General features: G+C 44.2%; 1 protein-coding gene across 2 annotated transcripts in view; it reads right to left on the bottom strand.

The window, feature by feature from the left end:
- Positions 1 to 20824, bottom strand: part of DENND1B (DENN domain containing 1B) — a 1047500-nt gene that overhangs the window by 240678 nt on the left and 785998 nt on the right. For both annotated transcript variants that reach the window (XM_069232125.1, XM_069232124.1), the window contains one exon: positions 1619 to 1744. In XM_069232125.1, the coding sequence (XP_069088226.1) occupies positions 1619 to 1744 (126 nt within the window). The remainder of the gene's footprint in view (positions 1 to 1618; positions 1745 to 20824) is intronic.

Here is a 20824-nt window from a genome sequence, read left to right as displayed (position 1 = left end):
TTAATCACCATAGGAAATGTGTTCCCGGGATGATCATGCTTCATTTCAAGTTTGAATTTATGATGCATTTTATATTACTAGATGTGCCAAGTCAAGAAGCACTCATTGATTTCACAGATTTCATACCCAAATATACAGTTTGTGAGAAAGGATACTTTCTGTTAATTTTGCCTGGCCTCAACAAGCTGAAAACATATGCTGGTGTAATGGATGACTGCCACAAAATTCTTCCCAGAAGTAAGCATAAGTCCAAAATTAAAGGTCCAAAATTATAGTTATGATTTGTTATATACTTACTAACACATTTTGCAGTAAAGACAATGCATCAGGCTTTCACTTCTTCAGACAAAAAAATAAAGTTACTTGAATACATTGTGTACTGTGTGCAAGAAGCACACTCAATCTTCGGTCAACATTAGATGAACAACACTGCCATCCCCCATACAAGAAGTACACACAGAATGCACGAGCAACATAAACTGCCAGTTGTAGTTTTAGATTGAGTGAGATCTCCTGTTGTAAAAGTTTCACAACAATGTCATCATTGATAAGAAGCACAATTGATAAGGTAATAAGCTAATATGAAGGCCCACGGAGCTGACCAAAGAAATTGTGGCTAACTGATCATAAATGAGTGACACAACACTCCCCTAGCATTCTGCTTATGAGCCACCAATCAGGATCATATGGTTTCGATTTCCCCAAAAACAAAAATCATCACGTTCCAATCAGTTTTGTATTCTAGTACTACCCTAACTAATTTAACATTAGTACCTTATTTTTCTGAAATTCACACGAATCACATCAATAAAGACCTCTGACAGGAATATGCAACAAGAAAGGGCCGCATAGTCAGCCATGTGGTTCTCCAAAATCAAGCCAAGACAGAGTGAGGACTGGGGATGCTAGGATGCTTTGAAAGTTTCTCCAAGTTTGTCTGATTTGATAGTGACTATGGAAACATTCTAGAGCAGCATCTTTATTAGCACTTGCCCCACCCTCTGCGAAAACCTCAGTCTTTCTATCCAAAGTGTCAAAGCTATAAGAAACATTTCCATATATGTTCAGAAACATGGCTCCTGAACAATACAATTCTGTGCATTATGTTGAGTCAGGCTCCACCAAGGAGCACACAAGGTTACGCAGAGACTCTTACGTTCATGAACTAAAGCACTTGTAAGAACCCTTCTTGACACACTCTATGGGGATATTTGAGTGTCTGTTTTCATCATGAGAATGGTACATGTATTGATCTTGCGCTCTAAGTTAAGTACACCGCTATGATGCTTTGTCCAAAGACACTTTGGCCTACAGCAATACACAAAAAAGAGAAATCTTACTTAGTACAATTTTGATCACAAACAGGGAACTGGGCAAATGCATTATCCCTTGTGGACCCATGTTTAACAGTGAAGAAATGCACGATACGTGTTTTAACTCTATGTACCTGTTTTTGGACGACTCAAAATGCCTACTGGAAGATACACGGTTCAGTTAATTACACATTTCTCTTGAAATCATAGGGATAGCGTGAATGCTACATTATTTTCTATCACTGACAACTCGAAATTCAAAAACATAGTTAATGAGAACAAAATGGATGATATGAAAAGCTTACAGGTTTGTATCTGAGCGCATCTCTGTAGGAGCCAAAGAGTGCTGCTTGCGCTCGAAGGAAGGCCCGAGCGACTCCATCTCCAGTAGCTGTTGACTGCTTCTTCAGCTTACTTTTCAAGGCCGAGACCTGAATGACAGAGAACAGTTAAATTAACACCTTGGAAATTGGTGCAGAGAGGTATGAACTCAATCAGCAGGCTTCAACCGCACTGTCGGCAGGTCAGTCGCAGTCTCATCCTCCATCTTGAGAGCTCATGTCTGGAACTGCGTGGAGCACCTGCTGCCCTGCTAATTGAAATGGAAGCGGGGGTTGGCTAGACAGTGCTAATGCAAATTGGTTTATGCTTTCTTCCTCCTCATCCCTTTCATATAAATAGTGTTAATTATTTTACAGATAAACTGCTTGGTGGTGACTTTAGTGCCGATCTTGAGTATTGACATTTGTCTACTGCACAATATTTAGTCAAAGGGAGCATCTTATAGGCTACCCACTATAGGGGGATTTGTTCAGGCCCCATCAGAATCACTTACTCATATCACGTAGCATATCTGATGAACCCTGCTCCCCCCTTAACAGCATGGCCTAAGGTTTGAGCATCACATGATAACTGAAACTATTACATTGAGGAGGGCGGAGCACCTAAGCAGTGGCATAGCTTTACAGTTAGACCAAGAAATAAGTCAGCATTATCATCACAGGATTATTCAGACTACCTCTGTGATGGAAACCATGGTGTTTTGTGCTAAGGTACCCCTAAATATTAGGCATTGCTAAACAGCAACAAATGGCTGACCCTGCGGCACATGTTAGCAGCAGAACAAGGGGCATAACCAAGACCTCTGCAATGCAGGGGACCTCCATCCCTCCTGGGGGCCCCTTAGCCTTTCAAGTTGGCCTGATTCAGCGCAAGGCCAAGGAATATCTGTAAGATACGGGAGACGTGGAGCCCCTTCTCATTCGGCAGATGGGGAACCATTATTTTTGCGATATACCACAGAGCAGAACACCCAAAGAGAAAAGCGCATGCTATTGCTATATAGCACATGTAGTAAAAAAAACAGGCTTTGGGATTTTTCTCCTGTCTGACTTTAATGTGGCAGGCCAATATCATGGGTGCCTTCAACATAATTGCTATGGGATTTGAAAAACATATGTTCTTGGAACCTTCTCATATATTAACATTTAATGGAAATACCTGCGTGTGCTAACACGGAGCTATCAAACAAGTTAGCACACTCTCAACATACTGAATGAGAGGATAAGTAAACAAAAGCCATCCTTTTTTTCAAAACTGCCAGTCATGGACACAAAAACAGTGCATGATTTTGGAAGCACATGAAACAGGCCTCTAAATTAGGTCCCTTTTTTAGTGCAGCCTATCACTAGTCTGTATACTTTGAAAGGTGAGCGATAATTTCTTTCTACCACTGAGTTTTTCTCTGCAGTCATGGCAGCGCCTATTGATGATGATTATAATTGAAGTGTCAAGCTAATTAACAACTAAACTTTGAATAATGCTAACGAGAACAGAACATGGCATCAGAGAAAAGACCAGCTCTACAGGTGATAAACCTTCACAGTTGTGACATTTTCCAGTGTAAAGTCACGGCTACTGTGATCTGATCAAAGCGCGAGATCCCCATTGGGTCCAATTAGGACCGTAGTTTTGAAAAAAATATTGAGTTATGATGTTCATAATCTATGCAGCAAGGCCTTTGCAGTATAGGCCTTTTCCCCAAAGCTGTGATCTTTTCAATTTATAGCGAACCGCCATAGCTCCAAATGAACCTTTACAGGCAGTCGTTTAGACCTCACAGCACATGCAGCGAGGCTCATTTTGGCTGCTGCAGTTTCGGTCAATGAACAAATGTGGTGAAAAATAATACTGATTTTGTGCGCGTTGCATGTTGTAGATTAGAGCACACGATCTATCCTGCAGGCTGGGCACATAAACGCGTTTAATTTTAGGTAGAATTGTCTATGCTTAAAATATAAGTATAAAAAACAAGCACATAGATTGGTATAATTTAACTGCCATGGATCAAGAGTGGGAATGTTCAATGTGGAATCACCAGGCCTGAATTTGAACAAATGTGTGATCTTAAGCAAATCAGTCTCTCTGACTGACTCGATCCTGTTGCATGCCAAAATTTGCAGCACAAAAACGTAGGATACCGCGGTAGTATTCATTCTTTTGAAAACCTGACACTTTAATCTGAAAACCGTCGAGCAATAAGTGCTCTTTACATCCATGCATGATTACAGATATGTCGACATGTGTATGTCAAGGGCTTATCCATCAATGATGCAGCACGTGTGGCAATACCACCGCCCAGATCTTTGAAGGAAGCACTAAACTTTGTTTATCCCTGGATTTTACTACTTAAACAGTAAATCGCGGGGGGGGGGGGGGCAGCATTTTCCTCGCTTGCACTAGGGCACATGGCCATGGCAACCCTGCTACACTGTCTTCTGTTATAAATGTATAGTCCTCGCATGACACTGTGTTCAATGAGTGCCTAATTCTATTTTATGATAATACCTAATAACATTAGACACGTTTGTTTTCCCTTCAAATAGCACCATGATTAAACCATGGTTGCAGTGCATCAATCAAGGAAATTGTACAACCACCCTCCATAATACTAGAAAAAGAACAGAGCAAACGATATAGTATTAAAAGAAGACCTGACAACACCCATCAAGCTAAATCAGGCCACTAAACGTAAACTGATTGTGTAGGCATTGTCAGTCAGTGGCTTCTGGCTCGATCAACTGGAGTATGACCACAAACAACTCAATTTCACACTTGCAGACTACACCAGCAGAAAAAAGGTGATGGAGGAAATGCTTGAATTAGTCTCAGTAACTGCTAAATACTCTGGATCGCAATGCACTCTATCTAATTTTAGACAGGAGCAACCTTCTAAAAATCAACCTTTATCTGGCTCCAAAAAGAACAGTCCATCCTGAATTGCCAGGTCACCTTGTACCTTAACTACACTATAAATGAAAGCATCAAAAATGCACAATTTATGGTTGAGGAGCTATATATATCTCCTCATCCATAAAGAGTGGACTGTAGATATGTATGTGTATATATATATATATATATATATATATATATATATATATATAAAGAAAACAAATCCATGTACCACCATCCCCGGCTTTGGCTGTGAGGAAGATCTCAAGAAGATTGAAACACGTTGCCATTATATTTTCACGAACTAAAAGCCTGTGGAGTGCATTCTTTTCAGGTACCGGGGACGGTGGTACCTGGATTTCTTTTCTTTATTCATAGAGCAGTGTGGAAGTAGCCGGGGAACGCCAGAAAATATATATATATCCACATATATGGAAAATGTCATTTACCCAGTGTAAATCTGTTCGTGGCATGATACGCTGCAGATTCACATGCTTTGCACATCCCGCCATCTAGTGTTGGGCTCGGAGTGTTACAAGTTGTTTTTCTTCGAAGAAGTCTTTTCGAGTCACGAGATCGAGGGACTCCTCCCCTTTCGGCTCCATTGCGCATGGGCGTCGACTCCATCTTAGATTGTTTTCCCCGCAGAGGATGAGGTAGGAGTTGTGTATTATAGTAATAGTGCCCATGCAATGGAGTAAAAACGTATGTACATAATGTGGTTTAAAGCGATATATTTACAAATTTACAAGTGTTGAAGATCAACTTCAAACGGCTATAGGCTCCTGGGGAGGCGGGTGGGCGCATGTGAATCTGCAGCGTATCATGCCACGAACAGATGTACACTGGGTAAGTGACATTTTCCGTTCGATGGCATGTGTAGCTGCAGATACACATGCTTTGCATAGACTAGTAAGCAGTTATCTCCCCAAAAGCGGTGGCTCAGCCTGTAGGAGTTGGAGTTGTTTGAAATAAAGTTCGTAGCACTGCTTGTCCTACTGTGGCTTGTTGTGTTGTTAACACATCCACACAGTAATGCTTGGTGAACGTATGAGGCGTAGACCATATGGCAGCCTTACATATTTCATTCATTGGAATATTTCCTAGAAAGGCCATGGTAGCACCTTTCTTCCTAGTTGAGTGTGCCTTTGGTGTGATAGGCAGTTCTCTTTTTGCTTTGAGATAACAGGTTTGAATGCATTTAACTATCCATCTGGCAATGCCTTGTTTGGATATTGGATTCTCTGTATGAGGTTTTTGGAAAGCAACGAATAGTTGTTTTTTTTTTCGAATATGTTTTGTTCTGTCAATGTAGTACATTAATGCTCTTTTGATGTCTAATGTATGTAGTGCTCTTTCAGCTACAGAATCTGGTTCAGGAAAGAACACTGGTAGTTCTACTGTTTGATTTAAGTGGAACGGTGATATGACTTTTGGTAAGAACTTTGGATTTGTTCGTAAGACTACTTTATTCTTGTGTATCTGAATAAAGGGTTCTTGTATGGTAAATGCCTGTATTTCACTTACTCTTCATAGAGATGTGATGGCAATTAGAAATGCTACTTTCCATGTTAAATATTGTATCTCACATGAGTGCATGGGTTCAAACGGTGGACCCATGAGCCGTGTTAAGACAATGTTGAGGTTCCACGAAGGAACTGGTGGTGTTCTTGGTGGGATAATTCTTTTCAGTCCCTCCATAAAAGCCTTTATGACTGGTATCCTAAATAGTGAAGTTGAATGCGTAATTTGCAGATAAGCTGAAATTGCTGTGAGATGTATTTTAATGGATGAGAAAGCTAGCTTTGACTTTTGTAAGTGCAGTAGGTAGCTGACGATTTCTTTAGCAGATGCGTGTAAGGGTTGAATTTGTGTATTATGGCAGTAATAAACAAATCTTTTCCACTTATTTGCATAGCAATGTCTTGTGGTTGGTTTTCTAGCTTGTTTTATGACCTCCATACATTCCTGTGTAAGGTCTAGATGTCCGAATTCTAAGACTTCAGGAGCCAAATTGCTAGATTCAGCGATGCTGGATTTGGGTGTCTGATCTGTTGTTTGTGTTGAGTTAACAGATCTGGTGTGTTCGGTAGTTTGACGTGAGGCACTACTGAAAGGTCTAGTAGTGTTGTGTACCAAGGTTGTCTTGCCCAAGTTGGTGCTATTAGTATGAGTTTGAGTTTGTTTTGACTCAATTTGTTTACTAGATATGGAAGGAGTGGGAGAGGGGGAAAAGCATATGCAAATATCCCTGACCAACTCATCCATAACGCATTGCCCTGAGACTGATCCTGTGGGTACCTGGATGTGAAGTTTTGGCATTTTGCGTTTTCTTTTGTTGCAAATAGATCTATTTGTGGTGTTCCCCATCTTTGGAAGCAAGTGTTTAGTATTTGGGGTTGAATCTCCCATTCGTGGATCTGTTGGTGATCCCGAGAGAGATTGTCTGCTAGCTGGTTCTGAATTCCTGGAATGAACTGCTCTATTAGGCGAATGTGGTTGTGAATCGCCCAATGCCAAATTTTCTGTGCCAGGAGACACAACTGTGTTGAGTGTGTTCCTCCCTGTTTGTTCAGATAATACATCGTTGTCATGTTGTCTGTTTTGCCAAGAATGTGTTTGTGGATTATTATAGGTTGAAAAGCTTTCAACGCTAGAAATACTGCCAGTAATTCTAAGTGATTTATGTGAAACTGTCTCTGTTGAGTGTCCCATTGTCCTTGGATGCTGTGTTGGTTGAGGTGTGCTCCCCACCCTATCATGGAGGCATCCGTTGTTATTACGTATTGAGGCACTGGGTCTTGGAAAGGCCGCCCTTTGTTTAAATTTATAGTGTTCCACCATTGAAGCGAGGTGTATGTTTGGCGGTCTATCAACACTAGATCTTGAAGTTGACCCTGTGCCTGTGACCATTGTGATGCTAGCCACTGTTGTAAGGGCCGCATGTGCAATCTTGCGTTTGGGACAATGGCTATGCATGAGGACATCATGCCTAGTAGTTTCATCACTATTTTGACTTGTATCTTATTTTGGGTGCATGGCCTGTATTACATTGTGAAATGCCTGTACCCTTTGTGGACTTGGAATGGCAATCCCTTTTGTTGTGTTGATTGTCGCTCCTAAGTATTGTTGTATTTGACACGGCTGAAGGTGTGACTTGTTGTAGTTGAGTGAGAAACCTAGTTTGTGAAGGGTTTCTATGACATACTTTGTGTGTTGTGAGCATCGTTCCTGCGTGTTGGTTTTTATTAACCAATCGTCTAGGTACGGGAACACATGTATTTGCTGTCTTCTGATATGAGCAGCCACTACTGCCAGGCATTTTGTAAAAACTCTTGGCGCAGTTGTTATCCCAAATGGCAACACTTTGAATTGGTAATGTACCCCTTGGAATACAAACCTTCAGTACTTTCTGTGTGAAGGATGTATCGGTATATGGAAGTACGCATCCTTTAGGTCTAGTGTTGTCATGTAGTCTTGTTGTTTGAGCAATGGGATTACGTCCTGCAGTGTCACCATGTGAAAGTGATCTGATTTGATGTAGATATTTAATGTTCTGAGATCTAATATAGGTCTTAGAGTTTTGTCTTCTTTGGGTATGAGAAAGTACAGTGAGTAAACTCCTCTTCCTCTTTGATGAACTGGTACCAACTCTATTGCATCTTTTTGCAACAATGCTTGAACTTCTAGTTGTAGAAGATCTATGTGTTGTTTTGACATGTTGTGTGTTTTTGGTGGGACATTTGGAGGGAATTCTAGAAATTCTATGCAATAACCATGCTGGATAATGGCTAGGACCCACGTGTCTGTTGTTATTTCCTCCCAGTTTTTGTAGAACTTGGTTAGTCTCCCCCCCACTGGTGTTATGTGTTGGGGATTTGTGACATGGAAGTCACTGTTTATTTTGTGGAGTTTTGGGACTTTGGAACTTCCCTCTACTCTTTGGGAACTGTCCCCCTCTATATTGTCCCCGAAAAGTTCCCCGCTGGTATTGGCTCTGATAAGTGGGCCTTGTTTGTGAAGTTGTGGGTTCAGTGCTTTGTCCTCGAAACCCCCCCTCGAAACTGTGATTTTTGAAATGTGCCTCTGCTCTGTGGGGAGTAGAGTGCGCCCATGGCTTTGGCCGTATCAGTGTCTTTTTTAAGTTTTTCGATAGCAGTGCCCACCTCCTGCCCAAACAACTGCTGTCCGTTAAATGGCATATTCAGCACGGCTTGTTGTATTTACGGCTTGAATCCAGATGTACGCAGCCATGCATGTCTCCGTATTGTTACTGCTGTATTGACAGTCCTAGCAGCTGTGTCTGCTGCATCCATTGCTGACCGTATCTGATTGTTCGAGATACTCTGTCCTTCCTCCACCACTTGTTGCGCTCGTTTTTGGAACTCCTTGGGCAAATGTTCTATAAAATGTTGCATTTCGCCCCAATGAGCCCTGTCATATCTTGCCAACAATGCCTGTGAGTTGGCAATGTGCATTTACATTTTTTTGGTTGGCTGCTTGTGCCGCCACTCTTTTCCCGGCCGCGTCGAACTTACGACTCTCTTTGTCTGGAGGTGGTGCATCTCCAGAAGTGTGTCAGTTCGCCCTCTTGCGTGCTGCACCTACTACCACTGAGTCTGGTGTTAACTGTTGTGTGGTGTACACAGGGTCTGTTGGTGGCGGTTTATATTTTTTCTCCACCCTTGGAGTCATGGCCCTTCCTTTGACCGGCTCTTCAAACACTTGTTTGGAGTGTTTTAGCATTCCAGGTAGCATGGGGAGGCTCTGGTACTGGCTATGTGTGGACGACAGTGTGTTAAATAGAAAGTCGTCTTCAATTGGCTCTGCATGCAGGCTGACATTATGAAACGCCGCTGCTCTTGACACCACCTGTGTGTAGGCGGTAGAGTCCTCAGGTGGTGACGGTCTAGCTGGATAACAGTCGGGACTGTTATCTGACACTGGTGCATCATAAAGATCCCACGCGTCTGGATCATCCTGACTCATCCCTGTATGAGTTGGGGACTGCATCATTGGTGGAGTGGCTACCGGTGATGGTTGTGGTGAGCATTGTGGAGATGGTGGTGGGGTTACTTGTCTTGCCACTTTTGCCTGTGGCTGCTTGTCTTTTTCTTGGAAGGCAAGTTTCCGTTTCATTCTTATTGGAGGGAGAGTACTGATCTTCCCTGTCTCCTTTTGAATGTGGAGCCTTCTTTGTGTGTAATCTGGCACCATTGTCTCTAGCTCCTGTCCAAATCTATGTGTTTGCATTTGTGAGGACAAGCCTTGTTCCTCTGTGTAGGAACTTGTTTTCGGTTCCGAGGCCAGATGTTTCGGTACCGAAACCTTTTCGGCTGCCTTTTTTGGTTCCGACGACACTTTTTTGCTCTTCGGCGTAGTGATCTCTCGGAGCCGACTTGCTTCGGTGCCGCTATCTTGGTGCCGAGATTGCTCTGACCCGGTGTCTCGGGGTCGAGTCTGCTCTGTGCCAGTATCTCGACCGGAGTCGGATGACTTCGACACATGCATGCCCTTTTTCGGTGCCGATGCTCGGTCACCTATTTGCCGGGTTAAGCCATGGCCTGCCGGCGGTTGCGTCCCCTGGGATTTTGTGGTCTTTGCATGAGTTTTGTGTATCGACGTCTTACTCACGGTTTTCGGCGTCTGTTCAGGATCGACCTCTTCCGAGTCCGAATCCTAGATGGAGAAGGCTTCCTCTTCTTCCTCCATGTGTTTTTGTCCTGTCGGCACCGACGCCATCTGTAGTCTTCTTGCTCTTCGGTCCCTTAAGGTCTTTCTGGACCGAAATGCTTGACAGGCCTCACAAGTATCCTCCTTGTGTTCTGGAGACAAACACAAATTACAGACCAGATGCTGATCTGTATAAGGATACTTGTTGTGACATTCAGGGCAGAAGCGGAATGGGGTCCGTTCCATTAGCCTTGAAGACGCACGTGCTCAGGCCGACCAGGCCCCGCCGGGGAAATCGAAAACCCCAAAGGGCCGCCGGAGCTCTTCAAAATTCGGTCTCGATCTGTTGTAACTAAAGTGAAACCGAACGTAAACAATACCGTCATAATTTCCGAGATTTTCACTAACTTTCCGAACCGAAACGCGGAGCGAAAAGAAACACGTCCAAACCCGATGGCGGAAAGAAAACAATCTAAGATGGAGTCGATGCCCATGTGCAATGGAGCCAAAAGGGGAGGAGTCCCTCGATCTCGTGACTCGAAAAGACTTCTTCGAAGAAAAACAACTTGTAACACTCCGAGCCCAACACTAGATGGCGGGATGTGCAAAGCATGTGTATCTGCAGCTACACATGCCATCGAACATATATATATATATATATGCATATATATATATATATATCCAAATGCTCGAAAAACATAGCTCAATCAGCCCATAGGGGTGGTGCGAGAACCGGCACGAGCAAGCCAGTAATTAATGCAACACAGAAAAAAAGGGATAATACTCGCACAGTCAGGATTCAAGGAAGAGAAAAATTCTATTTAATCCAAACACAACGCGTTTCGGCTGACACAGCAGCCTTGTTCACGTGATAATTGCCACCAATAGGTCACCATTAACCCCTTCGCTGCCAGGCCTTTTCCCCCTCCTGTGCCGAGCCTTTTTTTGGCTATTTGGAGCAGTTCACGCTTAAGCCCTCATAACTTTTTGTTCACATAAGCTACCCACGCCAAATTTGCGTCCTTTTTTTCCAACATCCTAGGGATTCTAGAGGTACCCAGACTTTGTGGGTTCCCCAGAAGGAGGCCAAAAAATTAGCCAAAAAACAGTGAAAATGTTTTTTTTTTCAAATAAATTGGAAAAATGGGCTGCAGAAGAAGGCTTGTGGTTTTTTCCCTGAAAAGGGCATCAACAAAGGGTTTGCCGTGCTAAAATCACCAGCTTCCTAGCTTTCAGGAACAGGCAGACTTGAATCAGAAAACCCAATTTTTCAACACAATTTTGGCATTTTACTGGGACATACCCCATTTTTACGATTTTTTGTGCTTTCAGCCTCCTTCCAGTCAGTGACAGAAATGGGCATGAAACCAACGCTGGATCCCAGAAACATTTCTGAAAAGTAGACAAAATTCTGAATTCAGCAAGGGGTAATTTGTGTAGATCCTAAAAGGGTTTCCTACAGAAAATAACAACTGAAAAAGAAAAATATTGAAATTGAGGTGAAAAAAACATCAATTTTTCTCTACGTTTTACTCTGTAACTTTTTCCTGCAATGTCAGATTTTCGAAAGCAATATACCGTTATGTCTGCTGGACTCTTCTGGTTGCGGGGATATATAGGGCTTGTAGGTTCATCAAGAACTCTAGGTGCCCAGAGCCAATAAATGACCTGCACCCTGCAGTGGGTTTTCATTCTATGCCGGTATACAGCAATTCATTTGCTGAAATATAAAGAGTAAAAAATAGCTATCAAGAAAACCTTTGTATTTCCAAAATGGGCACAAGATAAGGTGTTGAGAAGCAGTGGTTATTTGCACATCTCTGAATTCCGGGGTGCCCATACTAGCATGTGAATTACAGGGCATTTCTCAAATAGACGTCTTTTTTACACACTGTCTTACATTTGGAAGGGAAAAATGTAGAGAAAGACAAGGGGCAATAACACTTGTTTTGCTATTCTATGTTCCCCCAAGCCTCCCGATAAAAATTATACCTCACCTGTGTGGGTAGGCCTAGCGCCCGCGACAGGAAACGGCCCAAAGCGCAACGTGGACACAGCCAAATTTTTGAAGGAAAACAGAGGTGTTTTTTTGCAAAGTGCCTACCTGTAGATTTTGGCCTGTAGCTCAGCCACCACCTAGGGAAACCTACCAAACCTGTGCATTTCTGAAAACTAGAGACCTAGGGGAATCCAAGATGGGGTGACTTGTGTGGCTCGGACCAGGTTCTGTTACCCAGAATCCTTTGCAAACCTCAGAATTTGGCTAAAAAAACACATGTTCCTCACATTTCTGTGGCAGAAAGTTCTGGAATCTGAGAGGAGCCACAAATTTCCTTCCACCCAGCGTTCCCCCACGTCTCCCGATAAAAATGATACCTCACTTTTGTGGGTAGGCCTAGCGCCCGCGACAGGAAACGCCCCAAAGCGCAACGTGGACACAGCCAAATTTTTGAAGGAAAACAGGTGTTTTTTGCAAAGTGCCTACCTGTAGAGTTTGGCCTGTAGCTCAGCCGCCACCTAGGGAAACCTACCAAACCTGTGCATTTCTGAAAACTAGAGACCTAGGGGAATCCAAGATGGGGTGACTTGTGTGGCTCGGACCAGGTTCTGTTACCCAGAATCCTTCGTAAACCTCAAAATTTGGCTAAAAAAAACACATGTTCCTCACATTTCTGTGGCAGAAAGTTCTGGAATCTGAGAGGAGCCACAAATTTCCTTCCACCCAGCGTTCCCCCACGTCTCCCGATAAAAATGATACCTCACTTGTGAGGGTAGGCCTAGCGCCCGCGACAGGAAACGCCCCAAAGCGCAACGTGGACACAGACAAATTTTTGAAGGAAAACAGGTGTTTTTTGCAAAGTGCCTACCTGTAGATTTTGGCCTGTAGCTCAGCCGCCACCTAGGGAAACCTACCAAACCTGTGCATTTCTGAAAACTAGAGACCTAGGGGAATCCAAGATGGGGTGACTTGTGTGGCTCGGACCAGGTTCTGTTACCCAGAACCCTTTGCAAACCTCAACATTTGGCTAAAAAAACACATGTTCCTCACATTTCTGTGGCAGAAAGTTCTGGAATCTGAGAGGAGCCACAAATTTCCTTCCACCCAGCGTTCCCCCACGTCTCCCGATAAAAATGATACCTCACTTGTGTGGGTAGGCCTAGCGCCCGCGACAGGAAACGGCCCAAAACACAACGTGGACACATCACATTTTTTCATAGAAAACAGTGCCTACCTGTGGATTTTGGCCTCTAGCTCAGCCGGCACCTGGGGAAACCTAGCAAACCAGCGCAGTTTTGAAAACTAGAGACCTAGGGGAATCCAAGATGGGGTGATTTGCGGGGCTCTGACCAGGTTCCGTTACCCAGAATCCTTTGCAAACATCAAAATTTGGCCAAAAAACACTTTTTCCTCTCATTTCGGAGACTGAAAGTTATGGAATCTGAGAGGAGCCACAAATTTCCTTCCACCCAGCGTTCCCCTAAGTCTCTCCATAAAAATGGTACCTTCACTTGTGTGGGTAGGCCTAGCGCCCACGAAAGGAAATGGCCCAAAACACAACGTGGACACAACATATTTTTTCACAGAAAACAGAGGTGTTTTTTGCAAAGTGCCTACCTGTGGATTTTGGCCTCTAGCTCAGCTGGCCCCAGGGGGGGGGGGAGGGAAATGCCCTAAAATAAATTTGACCCCCCCAACCCCCCCCTGCCCAGGAGCGACCCTTGCCTACGGGGTCGCTCCCCCTGCGTGACATTGGCGCCAAAAAACAAATCCCCGGTGCCTAGTGGTTTCTGCCCCCTTGGGGCAGATTGACCTAAAATCGACCAATCTGCCCCCAAGGGGGGCAGAAATGGTCTAAATACAGTTTGCCCCCCAGGGGATCGACCCTTGCCTGATGGGTCGCTCCCCATCTCTAAAAAAACAAACATACAAAAAAAAAAACACAAAAAAAAATTGTCCTGGCGCCTACAGGTTTCTGCCCCCCCTGGGGGCAGAAATGGCCTAAAATAAATTTGCATCCCCAACCCCCACCCCCCCCACCAGGAGCAACCCTTGCCTACGCGGTCGCTCCCCCTGCGTGACATTGGCACCAAAAAACAAATCCCCGGTGCCTAGTGGTTTCTGCCCCCTTGGGGGCAGATTGACCTAAAATCGACCAATCTGCCCCCGAGGGGGGCAGAAATGGTCTAAATACAGTTTGCCCCCCAGGGGAGCGACCCTTGTCTGATGGGTCGCTCCCCATCTCTAAAAAAACAAACAAACCAAAAAAAAAAAGAAATTTGCCCTGGCGCCTACAGGTTTCTGCCCCCGGGGGAGGGCAGAAATGGCCTAAAATAAATTTGCATCCCCAACTCCCACTCCCCACCCCCCCCCACCAGGAGCGACCCTTGCCTACGGGGTCGCTCCCCCTGCGTGACATTGGCGCCAAAAAACAAATCCCCAGTGCCTAGTGGTTTCTGCCCACTTGGGGGCAGATTGACCTAAAATCGACCAATCTGCCCCCAAGGGGGGCAGAAATGGTCTAAATACAGTTTGCCCCCCAGGGGAGCGACCCTTGTCTGATGGGTCGCTCCCCATCTCTAAAAAAACAAACAAACAAAAAAAAACACAAAAAAAGAAATTTGCCCTGGCAACAAGAGGTTTCTGCCCCCGGGGGGGCAGAAATGGCCTAAAATAAATTTGCCCCCCAACCCCCACCCGGAGCGACCCTTGCCTACGGGGTCGCTCCCCCTGCGTGACATTGGCGCCAAAAAACAAATCCCCGGTGCCTAGTGGTTTCTGCCCCCTTGGGGGCAGATTGACCTAAAATCGACCAATGTCTAAATACAGTTTGCCCCCCAGGGGAGCGACCCTTGTCTGATGGGTCACTCCCCATCTCTAAAAAAAAAAAAAAAAAAATTGCCCTGGCGCCTAGAGGTTTCTCAGATCGGCCTAATAATAGGCCGATCTGCCCCTAGGGGGGGCAGAAATGGCCTAAAATAAATTTGCCCCCCCAACCCCCACCCCCTCGGAGCGACCCTTGCCTACGGGGTCGCTCCCCCTGCGTGACATTGGCGCCAAAAAACAAATCCCCGGTGCCTAGTGGTTTCTGCCCCCTTGGGAGCAGATTGACCTAAAATCGACCAATCTGCCCCCAAGGGGGGCAGAAATGGTCTAAACACAGTTTGCCCCCCAGGGGAGCGACCCTTGTCTGATGGGTCGCTCCCCATCTCTAAAAAAACAAACAAACAAAAAAAAAAACCACAAACAAAAATTTTGCCCTGGCGCCTATAGGTTTCTGCCCCCCCTGGGGGCAGATCGGCCTAATAAAAGGCCGATCTGCCCCCAGGGGGGGCAGAAATGGGCTAAAATAAATTTGCCCCCCGAACCCCCACCCCCCCCGGGAGCGACCCTTGCCTACGGGGTCGCTCCCCCTGCGTGACATTGGCGAAAAAAAACAAATCCCCGGTGCCTAGTGGTTTCTGCCCCCTTGGGGCAGATTGACCTAAAATCAACCAATCTGCCCCCAAGGGGGGCAGAAATGGTCTAAATACAATTTGCCCCCCAGGGGAGCGACCCTTGCCTGATGGGTCGCTCCCCATCTCAAAAAAAAAAAAAAACAAACAACAAAAAAACACAAAAAAATAATTTGCCCTGGCGCCTAGAAGTTTCTGCCCCCCCTGGGGGTAGATCGGCCTAATACCAATAGGGCGATCTGCCCCCAGGGGGGCAGAGATGGCCTAAAATAATTTTGCCCCCCTTTCCCCCCCCCCCCGGGGAGCGACCCTTGCCTACAAGGTCGCTCCCCTTGCGTGACGGCGCAAAAAAAAGATCCCTGGTGCCTAGTGGTTTCTGCCCCCCTTGGGGGCAGATTGACCTAAAATCGGCCGATCTGCCCCCAAAGCGGGCAGAAATGGCCTAAATACATTTTGCCCCTCCAGGGGAGCGACCCTTGTCCAAGGGGTCGCTCCCCATCTGTAAAACAAAAAAACAAAAAAATCCCTGGTGCCTAGTGGTTTCTGCCCCCCTTGGGGGCAGATCAGCCGAATCAAAATAGGCTGATCTACCCCCCAGGGGGGCAGAAATGGCCTAAAATAATCCCCCCCCCAGGGAGCGACCCTTGCCTAAGGGGTCGCTCCCCTTGCGTGAAATTCACGCAAAAAAAAAAAACTCCCTGGTGTCTAATGGTTTCTGCCTCCCTTGGGGGCAGATTGGCCTCATCAAAATAGGCCAATCTGCCCCCAAGGGGGGCAGAAATGGCCTAAATATATATTGCCCTGTAGGGGAGCGACCCGTGCCTAAGGGATCGCTCCCCACCTAAAAAAAAAGAAAACATCACCAAAAAAAAAAAAAAAAAAGCTCCCTGGTGCCTAGAGGTTTCTGCCCCCCCCTGGGGGCAGATCGGCCTAATAATAGGCCAATCTGCCCCCGGGGGGGCAGAAATGGCCTAAAATAAATTTGCCCCCCACCCCAAGGGGTCGCTCCCTTTTGACAGTTTAATTGAAAAAAAAAAAATCCCTGGTGTCTAGTGGGGTTTCAAAAGCCGGATTGCAAGCAATCTGGCTTTTGAAACCCTGCGAGAGACTTCAAAGGGAAGGAAATGCATTTCCTTCCCTTTGAAGCCTCTCGGGGCCTCCCCCAAGGGATTGAAAGAGAAATGCAAAAGCATTTCTCTTTCAATCGCGCTGGAAGCGCGCGCTCGCGCTCTGACGTCACAGGGGGGGGGGGGGGGGTCGGGGGTGGGAGTCCATCCCTGACTTGGGGGGGTGGGGGGGAACCCCACAGAGGGAGCGCTAGCACTCCCTCTGGGCTCTGTGCACAGGACGTAATGGTTACGTCCTGGGCACAGCAGCACTGTGCCTCAGGACGTAATCATTACGTCCTGGGCACAGAAGGGGTTAAATACCATCTTATCATAAACATAGAAATAAGACAATAGAAAAGTAATTCAAATAAAAAACCCACAACACAACCTCTTTGCATATACTAACACAATATTAATAATAAATCCAATTAATGCCACTGAATATAACCTGATGTATTCATAATATAATCATCAATAGTTATCAAAAAAAGGGGGAAAAGACAAACAAAAAACAGTGTTACATATATTAAAGCTGATATTCCCATGGACCATAATATAAACAATATAATATTATAATTTCAAGCCCAAATAGAAATATAAACAGCTTTTAGACTGCTTTTTAGTCCTGCTGTGATATCCTAGCTGTAATCAGGCCTATCACTCTGCATAAAAAAATTATGAAGATAAAAAATGAAGCGCAAACAATAGTCCCCAATCATTGTGGCTAGACTAAGGTTGTCAACATCTGTAAAATAGAAAGAAACAGAGAAACATGTAGCGCTTTAAACAACAACATACAAAACATTTGGAGTTGTAAATTCATCATATTAGAGTGCCACCATAAAGCCCAAACCAGTGAGCCATAAAAATGATATTATAAACAAGGGAGACTCACCCATAATGTTTAGGTGAGTCAGTCTCAATTTACCAAATGATTAACAGACAGGGGCAAGGCTATCGATGACAGAGACTGCCCTCAGTAAGGGAAAAAAAGTGTATGCACGTCGCAACAGAATATATATAAAACAAAATTTAGGTACTCAATGACCTCTAGTATGTCCTAGTAAGAAACAATGTTTGTAACCGAGGAAGAGAACATGATTCCAGGGCACACAGAACAAATACGGCTAACAAAAAGTAAGCGGTAACAGGAAACCGACTAGTGCAGTGTCATTAAACACTCCTGGATGGAGGCAATACTACATAGCGGATAAAAATAAACTGCATACCTTGAAAAAAAATCCTGGGCCCACTCAGTCTGTACGCGGCGAGGAACACAAATCTCCAGGGATTGACCATCATTCAATGAGCCAATGATGACGTAAAATTACATCATCACAGCAGGCCATAAAATGGGGAGCTGGGAAATTAAGTCCTGGCTCCCCAGAAAATATTCTTTATAAAAAATCAAAAGCCCTTAGCAACACAGTAATAGAAACCTTGGTAAAACACCAACAGACATGTACCCATGATTATCGTCAGAATTTAGAATAATAATAGAAATGTGTAAAATCCTTGGAATCACAAAAGCCACTGCCACATGACTCGTTAAAACATTATGGGAAATGTAATCCAAAACCAAGCTAGGGATACCCAAGGGTGACTCTCAAGGCAGTACACAATGTCAGAAATACTCAAACTAATTATTCAGATGGGAAAACATATTTGAAAAACCAAAAGAGGTTACTCTCTACACACAGATATGGAAAGCAGTGTTACCAGAAGTGCTCAGAATGACTCATAGTTAAAACTAAAGGCATTCCAACAATACATATAAACTATAGGATCTGGGCATATATGGTACGGTGTCATAGGAAAGGAAAGTAAGCACCCAAACTAAACAAAACAAAATAAATGAAGGTCTTTCCCATATGTTGTCTCGACGCAAACATAGTCACAGGATGACTGTGCGAAACAGGCAGAAAAACAAGAAATCACAGCCATACTAATAAGTAACAATGTTCCATGGAATGTCATTGTTGAAGCCGACTATACCAGTTTGTAGTCTAAACATCCATCACTGTTCTCTTTTGTGTAGAAAATGCTGTCCCTCACAGCCAGTCTCAGTCCACTGAGGCTTGTCAATCACACACCACAAAATGTCAGCCTCATTATGGCCAGCTTCTAGAAAGTGCCAAGAGATTTTAGTGAGAGTTGTAGCCCATACCACTAACTCAGTTGTAAGTGGTGTAAAGAGGAACCTGAGGATAAATAATGCCACCAGAATAGTGGCTGAGGGTTTTATGTCCTCAAAACAGAGATTTCTGTAGTGGCTCTGATCTTGTTGAAGATGATTACAGAGGACTAATCTGACCCTGTGATTGTGTGATTGATCTGAACGTCCAGCATTTCGTGTGCGTTTTGATTATAGTTGGGAGTGATGCAGGTTGGGTCCTTCAATGCTCTCCCTTTCGTCCTTTTTGTGAATAAACTCATCAGACTTCACAAATTTATTGTGAAAAACGTATATTAAATCCAGTAGGAGTGTATTTTCCTGACATTATATTAAAGCTTGTAAAAAGGTATTTATGATACAGGATTTTCACAGATTACCATAGCAGGCAAGGATTTTGGTGTTGGATACTCTGTGACAAATCCTCAGAATAGACTATATGCACCTTTAGAATCATATTACGCCATTTAAAAAAAAGTTGTCTACTGTTTAAAAAATTATGTTTTGTATGTATTTGCAGTTTTAAAACTCTTGCGAGACAGCGTGTTGAATCTGCCAAAATGGTGATTCCCTTGAGTACTGATTTTAAGTGGGTGGATTTTCTGTGCTTCTTCTGAAAATGAGTGCTTTTATTGCACCTTTTGCTTTTGGGAAAGCTTATTCTCACTATAGCAGCACTGGGTTGGTTATGGTGACAAGCATAGATCAAGGTTGTAGGCATGATCTGTGTATTAGGAAATGGTATTGTAAAAGCAGATGGCTTGACTTACTTATGGTGTATGTTAAAACTAATTGGCATTTAAAAGTGATTTGTCATTACACTGCTAAAAGCTGCAGACAGGTATTTTGTTATAGGGAGTCTCACACATTGTCATAGTAGGAAAGAGTTTTGGTGCTGGTTATCCTCTGTGACAAACCCCAACAGTCGAAGATTTGCACTTTGAGAATCCTTGTTATGCCACTTTAGGACGAGTTGCATATTGTTTTGCCCACTGTAATTTTGCACATATTTGTAATTTTAGGATTACCGAGAGAGGGACTTTGGCTTCGGCCATATGTTGATTCTCTTTATTACAGATTTAGATTTGTCAGAAGTTGTGTACTTTTGCTCAAAAGAGTGTCTATATTGCACTTTTTGTCTACTTTGAAAGAATATGCTCACTATAGCGAGACTAAGTTATTTACGGTTACAAACCTCTGATCAAGGCTATAAGGCCTGATCTGTTTATAATGAAAAGTTACAAATGGACAAGTTATGTACCTTCGGTAACGCCTTATCTGGTAGAGACACAGACTAGCCGCGGATTCCTTATCTAAGAATTCTTCCCCAGGCGTCAGAATAAATCTGGAAATTTTTCCTCAGCAGTACCTCTCCACGTCGGTAGCGGGCATCGAGCGACTCCCCAGCGACGTCATCCCGGGACATGACGTCAGCGGAGTCCATATATCCCCTTCTCCAACGCGCTGACGTCAGTTTCTTCTGTGACTTGAAGCCGCAGAAGAATGCGGAACCACAGAGAAACTGCCAATGGAACAGAAAAACAGCACAATAGTGTAAATGGCAACCAGAAAAGATATGTCTTGAAACGTAGCAGAACTGCAATACACCCAAAACCACCCTAAGCAAGACTGAATAGCACACAGTTCACAAGGTGGGGGGATGGGTGGGTCAATAAGGAAACTGCGGCTAGTCTGTGTCTCTAGCAGATACGGCGTTACCAAAGGTAAGTAGCTTGTCCATCTGATAGACAACTACCGCAGATTTCTTATCTTAGAATTAGATACCCAATCAATCCCAACCCATAGTGGAGGGATGTGAATGGACCACACTAGTCTCACAAAGAACAGCCAGGTAACACAGAGGAATAAAC

This window comes from Pleurodeles waltl, chromosome 4_2 (genome assembly GCF_031143425.1).
Source record: "Pleurodeles waltl isolate 20211129_DDA chromosome 4_2, aPleWal1.hap1.20221129, whole genome shotgun sequence".
NCBI classification, from domain to species: domain Eukaryota; kingdom Metazoa; phylum Chordata; class Amphibia; order Caudata; family Salamandridae; genus Pleurodeles; species Pleurodeles waltl.
Note: the sequence above shows the minus strand (reverse complement) of the source record. Positions and strands in the feature narration are given on the sequence as shown.